This window comes from Heterodontus francisci, chromosome 18 (genome assembly GCF_036365525.1).
Source record: "Heterodontus francisci isolate sHetFra1 chromosome 18, sHetFra1.hap1, whole genome shotgun sequence".
Taxonomy (NCBI): domain Eukaryota; kingdom Metazoa; phylum Chordata; class Chondrichthyes; order Heterodontiformes; family Heterodontidae; genus Heterodontus; species Heterodontus francisci.
The window spans coordinates 57,667,928-57,677,026 of record NC_090388.1 but is presented as its reverse complement, the minus strand read 5'-3'; the positions used below and the strand labels follow the sequence as shown (position 1 = coordinate 57,677,026).

The 9,099-nt window shown below is 45.0% G+C and overlaps 1 protein-coding gene across 1 annotated transcript in view; it reads right to left on the bottom strand.

Moving 5' to 3' along the window:
• Positions 1–796: 796 nt before the first annotated feature.
• ribc2 (RIB43A domain with coiled-coils 2) overlaps positions 797–9,099 on the bottom strand; it is a 43,868-nt gene continuing 35,565 nt past the window's right edge. The window contains exons 6-7 of the mRNA XM_068051267.1: positions 1,731–1,897; positions 797–1,101 (exon numbers count right to left, since the gene is read on the bottom strand). Coding sequence (XP_067907368.1) covers positions 1,020–1,101; positions 1,731–1,897 — 249 coding nt within the window. The 3' untranslated portion in view covers positions 797–1,019. The remainder of the gene's footprint in view (positions 1,102–1,730; positions 1,898–9,099) is intronic.

The window sequence follows — 9,099 nt, the reverse complement described above, 5'->3', positions numbered from 1 at the left end:
CTTCCAGTTTATTAGATAAATATTGTATTGCTGGGTAATGGAATATGGGTGAATGGTCATCAATGTGTGTTATCTTAAGAAAGCAATCAAAGGAAAACTCTCAATTTTTAATACAATATTAAACAATTGAGTACTTTACTGATGGGTCATTCTCTTATTCTGAAGTGCAGTAGTGTTGCTTATACCTGTAACGTTCCAGACTTGGGGGACTTTTACACTCCTAAAATTTTCCACAGTGCACCACTACAGAAGAATTTCAGTATATGCCAGGCCCTCAATGGAAAATATGCAGACTGGCCACATGCCAGGGGTTTTATTACTCCTATGTATATTCCAAGATTCCTCAGTTTCTTGTTATTTTACAAGACTGATCACATTTTAAGAAGAAATTTCTTTTTTTTTTAAACCACAAAAATAGTGTGATGAAAAAATAAAAGATGTTATGATTGTTTCTGCTGGACTCATGATTAGTTTCATATCTTAGTGTACATCAACCATGTCAGGAACCAGTTAAAGCATTTTGATCCTAACCTGATGACCGCAGATTTCATTGTGAGGCAGTTAGTTGGAGGCAGCTGTTTATCATCATACAATCACTATGGTAAAATCACTGCCAACTTGCAGACCAGATTAGCAGTCTTTTTTTAAGGAGTTTTGATCCGCTGACACTTGTATCATGGAAAGTTTGATTTCCAAAAATGTAAGGGGATAGATGGATTTCTATTTTGCAGTATTAACAGTTTATTTTCAAACATTTTTAAAAGGACAAGTAAAAGAAAAAAAATTACAGTACCTCTTCAAATACTTTTCATTGCCTCTGTTTAATGACAGTGAAAAGCTGGAAAAAATTTTCAAAATCAAAGTGAAAATAAATTTAACACATAATAGTCTAGAAAACCATGTGAGTTTTCTTATGGTGGTTCTCTCAATAGGAAAGCATTATTCTTAATGAGAAAAAACCCCAAAGTATTTCCTTTAAACATATTGGGATCTGGCAAAAGATAACCTTGTCATCTATTTCAACGGCTGGTTGTGTTGAACTGATCAAAATATTTGCCAGTTGGTACATTCACGTAGACCTCATTTTTCAGAAACCTCTCCCTGTAAAAAAAAATGTATTAATCATTTCTTTCCATCATTGTGAGTCACTTATCTACTACACATACTTCTCCTCTTGCCCAAAGGGTTGATGGTTTGAACCAAGACTGGGATCAAAGCCACATTGTGATTGGTTGGTAACAGGGATGATTATAGTATGGCAAAACAGGCAATGTCATTTGTTTCTTTTCTCTCCATATCCAGATATGGCAGCCACAACTGGTCCACAGTTTTGAGATGGGGCAAATGCTTTTGTCAGGTTCTGTTTTGTTTACTTACTTTTATGTCAGTTTCTAAAAGTTATTTAGTTTCCTCTTTTTCCCACCCATGCCATGAATCTTCCCCAAAAGGTTGGAAATCTACTTGCACACAAGATGTTTGCAGATGTACCCAGCTATTCACCAATAAAATCTTTCCATCCTTGGTCTCTGTGGGAATGCCCTTGGCCTCCAAATGGAACTTTCCCAGGGCAGTATATTTCGATAAGGGAAATAAAAAAAGTAAACCCTTGTACTCTCACTACGTTAAGCAGCTTACTGAATTGTTGCCATTTACTTCCCTGTAAGTGGCAAATGTAAATTAAGTCAATATGTGGTTTCTCAAAATTTTAGGAGCAGATTTAAAGTACTCACCTTGCTTTATGATCCCTAGACAGCAGCATGTTCTGGCAGTCCATTTCCTTCCGGAGCTGCCGGTTTACTCGCTGCTGCTGTCGTTCAAGAAGCACAGCTGCCCGAGCATCATTGGCCCGTAGCCTTTCCCATTCTGCATTGCGCTGACGCTCTTCCTCCTCTAGTCTCTGTGTATAAACAAGGCAACATTTTTTTCAGTACTGTATTTCATAGTCATGCTCAGAACAGATCTTTGAATGTATTACAGTTTCTGGCATGGATAATCAACAGGGTTGAGCAAAATGAAAGACAGTAATTGGAACTCCCTTAGTTGTTCCGCATGTTGTATTTTGTGTGTATCAGCAAGCAGACTGTCAGCGTTAATAAGCTAAACTAGACAGCATTGAATCACAGGCACAAAAATATTGTTGTGTGCTTTTGGAGAACTCAGACCTGTTGAATTTCACAAATTATACAGCAGACATTGAATAAGATTAGTACCCTGAATGCATAAACATACACACACTGAGAGACACACACATGAGCCACCTCCAAGATGGAGTTTCACTGTTATAGTTCTAGGATTGTAGACGGTTTTATGTTGTTGTTTAAACTGCAGTTACTGTGAGTAGTCCTTGTCACCAACAATCTGGAAGTTGCATCTTTTTTGTACTCTGTCTCTGCAGAGTTGAACACTCAAAGGGCTAAGATACTGGATTTAACATATGAGCATACAAAAAAGACAGAAACAAAACAGCTGGTTCAATAAGTCTGTCCCATTCAGGCATGTTGTAACTGGTCAACCTGCCCCCAATTTCCCCCACCAAGTAGCAGCCATGCAATCTCCTAGGAGAGGAAAGAAAAAGAAAAAAAAAATCCAAGGCCAATTCAGGGAAAAAAATAAATTTTCAGAAATTGATCTCTGAACCCCAAAGGCTATCAAAACAATTCCCAGGGGATAATAATGAATTTGAGGTATTCAAGATTCATTATTCAAGATCCACTATATTTAGTATGCAGTGATATCAACTTCCTGCAAGAACTTTTCCAGCTCTCTTTTAAAAATGGGCAGCAAATATACATCCACTGCATGAGCTGGCAACCTATTTCAAAGCTCAATGACTCTTTGGGACAGAAAAATCTCCAGATGTGTAACCTAGTCCTATGCTTATGTAGTCTGTACACATGTTCTTTTATTCTCTCTAAATCATCTAATTCAAATATTCTGCCACATATGAACAATCAATTCCCTTTATCATTTAAACTACTTAAATTAAGTTTTCCCTACACTTTTCTAGAGTAAAAAGACACAGCTTCCTCAGCATATCATTATAGGCTTGGATTTTGAAAATGAGCACTAATCTAGTGGTCCTCCTCTGAACCTTTTCTAGGGCCACTATATCTCACACCATGGGAGGAATTTTATGGGGCCTGCAAGAGCAGAAATGATGGCAGATGGGGTGAGTTAATTAGGTGGGATGTGATATTTCAATTTCCCGACAGCAGGTTCCATTTTAGAGATTAAGTCAGCGGCAAGTTTGTGGCAGGTCAGGCCTCATGCCATCATGTGGTGGGTTCCAACTTTTCCTACATTTGCATACCATGAATACTCATTACATTATAATTATTTGAAATTAAGTCCTATCTGCCAGATTAAGTCAGCGGAGTATGGGAATTTTGTGGCCCCCGGTTCACATTTGTTTAAAGGTGGCGTGCACCGTCGGCTTTATGCAGTTGTGTCTGAGGTCAGTGGTTTTCTTTCTTGAACTCTTCGGCACAAGGAACGTTAACATTGGAATGGATGTATGGCACCAGGCTAGGGACTAGCAAGGACGATTCTTTTGGAGGGGGTTTGGAGAGGGTGGGGTCTTGGGTGCCTTGAGGTGCAGAGCAGGGAAGCCAGAGAGGGCAGAGATTTGGGTTTCAGGTGCCTCGAGGTGCGGTGGAGGGAATGGCCTAGCGTTCTGGGTGTGGAGTTGGCGGTGGTGGTTTTGGGGGAGAATCGATGTGGTTGGAACAGATAATGTAGGTGATGTGCATGATGGACCTATAAGAAGGGGTCACTTTGTCAATGTTGGGGTCCTGTGGGGCGAACTCAGAGTGCTGGTTGGCGGAGGAAACAGTCACAGTCTCAGCGGGCAGTGTGATGCAGTGGGGACAGGTACAGAGTCATGGTTGGGTATTGGAAGGAATCAGAGGGTGGGGCACAGGATTGGACAACTGCATTAAGTTGGAGGACTGGAGGATCTAGGGTGAAAGTGGTGATGGGTGTAGGCACAGGGGGGAAGAGATGGCATGTACACGTTGATAATGACACATTCCAGGATAATAGGGGAGGTTCACGGGTCATTAAGGGATGTTTCAAGGTAATGTTGGGTGGGTCAAGGGTGATGGGGGGAGGCAGGAAGATGGCAGGAGGAGGGTGGAAAGTGGAGGATCTTGCCTGGAATCTGATGCGCACCATTTTTCAAACTGAGATGATAAAACATGTGGGTATGCCAGGATTGCAGATCGAAGTGGGAAGAGGCCAGTGTTGGTTGGGTGGATTTGCGGTCGTGCACAATGTGGTCATTTGAGCTCCCTGGGACCAGCCTTCTGCATTTGTGAATCGCGAAGGCTTTCACTCTTTGAATGTTCAACTGGTTTGCAACCACAAGCGAAAAATCATGCAGGTCTGTGCTCGAAACCCAGGGAGCTATCATGATGCATACATTTGTGAAACTCACAATACCGGGGCCTTTTGATGCATCAGCCCAAGTTGACGGCTGGATCCTGGGTGACAAGGGTTATCCCCTTTGGACATGGTTGATGAGGGCGGCACAGTGGTTAGCACCGCAGCCTCACAGCTCCAGCGACCCGGGTTCAATTCTGATAACTGCCTGTGTGGAGTTTGCAAGTTCTCCCTGTGTCTGCGTGGGTTTCCTCCGGGTGCTCCGGTTTCCTCCCACATGCCAAAGACCTGCAGGATGATAGGTTTTTTGGCCATTATAAATTTCCCCTAGTATAGGTAGGTGGAAATATAGGGACAGGTGGGGATGTGGTAGGAATATGGAATTAGTGTAGGATTTAGTATAAATGGGTGGTTGATGGTCGGCACAGACTCGGTGGGCCGAAGGGCCTGTTTCAGTGCTGTACCTCTAAACTAAACTAAACTATGACACCAGTAAGGCATTCCCAAAGAGCAGCTGAAGAGCGATACAATCAAGCTCATGCCTCCACTAGAGCTATCACCAATCACACAATTGGCTTGCTGAAAATGTGCTTCAGCTGCCTTGCGGGGGGTGGGGGGGCTCTGCAGTACGGACCACAGAGGATCTCACAAATAGTTGCGTCTGCTGTGCACTACACAACCTGGCAATACAATGAGGACATATTTTGCTGGAAGAGGAACAGGAGGAGCAACATGCTTCCTCTGATGAGGATGATTTACATCAGCCTGAGGAAGAGGCCATCAATGTGAATGGATGTTAGGGCCATGGAGAGATGTGCATGGAACATGAGGGACAACCTTATATTTGGTTGTTTCAGCCAAGAGTGAGGCACCTACATGAATATCATTTCAACACCAGAACTATATTGCCTTCTTGGGATGTTGACCCACCTCTGCCAGCTTAACCAGTGCTCCAGTCTAAAAGCAGGCATCCTCTGCCATCTACAATTGCACAGGGAGTGGAGCTTTGTTGAACGCACTGGTTGTTGAATCTAGAATCTATGTCACACTTGGACATATGACTACCATCCAGCCATGATCACTCAATCAGAACCAGCTACACCATAATATCACTTTGAATGCACCTGCACCATCTAACATCTTCGAGTTGTGATTGAACTCGGACAAACTCCTTTGCAATGCATAGAATGGATGGCTTGTTGAGCCTACATATGAAGGCATGTCGCAACAACTGACGATTACAAAACTGCAAACTTCAACTAGCAATCAGTGAAGACCGAAGAGATGAAACTCAAAATTGAAACAAGAATGGCCATTTCCGTCACTCTTTTGTAAGCATCAAAGTGTGCCAACCATGAGGAGCTTCTTAACTGGGCAACTTTCAATGAATGATGAGAATGTATCAAATAAAAAGCAAATAAATGTATTGAGAAATATTTACATGTCTTCTAATGTCAATTTGATCACTTTCATGCTCATAATTCTTTAATTTTTCTCTTCCTACTACGATGTCTTGGTGCAACCCCGACATCAGCAGCTGAGGTAGAGGCAGTCTGTTCATTGCACTGCCCTGTTGCCCTGGATGACCATGGCGGGCGCCCTCTGGAGGTGTGGGACCTTGAGGGCTCCATCCTACTAGGGGTCTCCAGCACTGATGCAGGAGCATCCCCCTTGGGTTCACCTGCTGGAGATCATGGGGTCAATGTCATGGGGGACGAGGAGACACCACTTACCTGTCCTGAGAGGAAAGCCCCAGGGCAGCTGGCACGTGCTGTTCCTCCATCTGGGTGCACAATGGCACGTGATGGTAATGGGCACCCAGAGTGAGGTCCAGGTGCCTCGTGCCCCTCTCGCTTAGCCACTGCTGCACAGAGCCCATGGCTACGGCAAAGGAATGCAGGTCAGAGCGCATATGGGTCAAGTGCTCAACCTGATTCTCCATGGTGGTTGTCACCCACTCCAAGGAGGAAGCCATACACTCATATGCCTGGGACATGGCAGACGTCATGGCTTGCATGGACTCCTCCATCACTCGTGCAAAGCTACGCATGACCTCTTGCAATTCTGACATATGTTCTCCAAGCATTCGCTGCATTTCCAACAGACTTCTTGTGGCCTCGTCCAGAGGATCCTCATCATTGTGGAGCTCAGCAGGGGCCTGGTCCCCAGCAGACCTTCGACTGTTAGTGGACCTGGCTGAAACATGCTCACTCAGTTGCTGGGACGCGTCTGTGTCATGCCCACCAGATTAGGACCCTGACTCTACACACATATCTCCCACGGACCTTGTGGATGTAACTGCACTGGCAGAGGTTTCAGAAGAGGCAGGTGACGGTGCACCCTCTGGGGCACTGGCACCATCATTCCCAGAGGCAGTGTCAACATTTTGATGGTGTGCCATCATTGGGTTGTGGGCACCTGCAGTGGAGAACAGACAGAAGCACAAACAATATCATCACAGCATGAACTCATCATTTTTTCGTGCGATCATCCTGTGTGCGCATATGGCTTCAACAGTAAGGTTGGCACTACATTCTTACGCCTAGACGATCCAACCTTGCCATCCGCAATAGCTTGTCCTTCCTTCTCTCTGGCAATCTGGACTGCCTCCTCCTCTGCTGGGGTCAGGAGTTTCAGGTCAGGCACATCCCCCCCCTGTCTTTTTGCACTTACGTTCATTTGTGTGTGCTTGTCCTGCATGAGACAGTGCTTTAGTTAATGGCATGTCAAGTGACGCCGAACACCCCTTGGCTATATGCTTCGCCATCACTCATTCTGGCCTGTCAGTCGCATTCTGCATCCAAGTGCTACCAGACTTGCACATTCACTGGCCACAATTGCTATGTAGCACCAAGACTGATCATGCATTCACCCGCCTGGCATGAATGCCCACTGACAGGCATAAAGTTTAATGGACACCATGAGATACCATTTGTAAAGTTTCGGCCGCATCCCTTACCCTCACTAATCTGAGCAGGTCATTAACATGTTTCCGACACTGCACCCAGGTTCTCCGTTTCACCCCATGGTTTGACATCTCCTCTGCCACCTCTGTCCAGGCTGCCTTGGTCATGCATGAGGGTCTTCTGCTGCCATCTGCAGGGAAGAGGACCTCAAACCTTTCCCTGACAGCCTGGATGAGCACCTGCAGGGAGGCATCACTGAACCATGGGGCAGGTCTCTGCCTACTGCTGCCATTTTGATGGGAGTAATGGAACGTTGAGGACAAAAGCAAAGGGAGGTGGTGATGGTGTGGGAGAAGTGAAAAGATGGATGAGAGTGGATAAGAAATTAGAGTATTTTAGGTGAAAGAACCTAGAAATCTCTGCTTCCGAAAGACCATCTGCAGATGTTGATGATCCTCCATGAATGCAATGCAGACTGCTTTACAGCCCTGCTATAAATGGTGCTTAGTAGAATGAAGGCGGGTTCCACCAATGAAAAGTGTTCCCCACCACACAATCGCACATTTCTCCCGTGCCCGCTGCTGCAACTTTAATTTTAAATAATAATCGCGTGCGAGCCAGTAAAAAGGGAAGGAATTAAAGTGCCACCAGCTTCCAGTTCTGCAGTCAGTAAAGCTGCGAGATGGATAAAATCTTGCCCCATGTGAGGGGGACCAAAATTGGGCACAGTACTCTAGATGGGGCCTAACCTGTGTCTTGCACAATGACACTATGGTGCTCATAGTTTACTACTGGATTGTCCTAACTATACATTCTAATACGCGTGCAAAAGCAAAATACTGCCGAAACTGGAAATCTGAATTAAAAACAGAAAATATTGTATATACTCAGCAGCAATGTTTCCTCTAAGCTGCATGATTGCAAGGCCATGTAGCAACCCAAATGTTCCCCTGCAGGCTGCACACAAGTCAGCCCCTTAAAAGTTACCATGTGCGCACGGCTGCGCAGAAAAATTTAAAGGGGCTGAAATTTAAACAAATCGCTAGCGCAGTCCAAAATAACTTAGAGAGTAATTAGAGTGTGCAAGTTTGGCAGCATCTTTGAAGACAGCAACGGAGTTAACAAAACGTTAACCCTTATTAATAAATGCAAATCAGGACCCCATAGGAGCCTCACTAAAAAATATCAAATGGAATTAACTTTACAATTTTTCTCTGCACTCTCACCAGTACTACCTGCCTTTCTTGTTTTCTTGATAATCAAAATTGGACACAGCTTCCATGAGTGGTCTGACTGGAGAACTATAAAGTTTGATCATTACCTCTCCTGACTTCCACTTTACTATTTTCCCAACCAGTTCAACATCCTACACAAAAAGAAAATGCTGGAAATATTCAGCAGTTCTGGCAGCATCTGTGGAGACAGGAACAGTTAACGGGCTGAATTTTATTCAGCCGGTAGGGTTCCTGACTCGGCCTCGGCCATTTTGGGGAACCCTGGCTGCTTTTAATGGCGCTCAGGCAATTAACTGCCTGCACCAGGGTCGCCGTCCCTTTAAGGATGGGGATCCCGCTTCCAAAAGCTGGCGGCCAATCAGAGGGCCGGCAGCTCAGCAGCGTCACTGTGGGCATTGGCCACTACTGGTACTGCAGTAGGCTTGGGACCAGGAGCAGTTATGGAGCCTTGGAGAGGTGGTAAGTGGGGACAGGGACTCACCGGGACCAGTCAGGCAGGCCCCGGTGAGGAGTGGGGGGTTGTTGAGGGCAGGTGGGGGATGTTGGCACAGGGGTGGGGGTATGTTAGCACAGGGGTG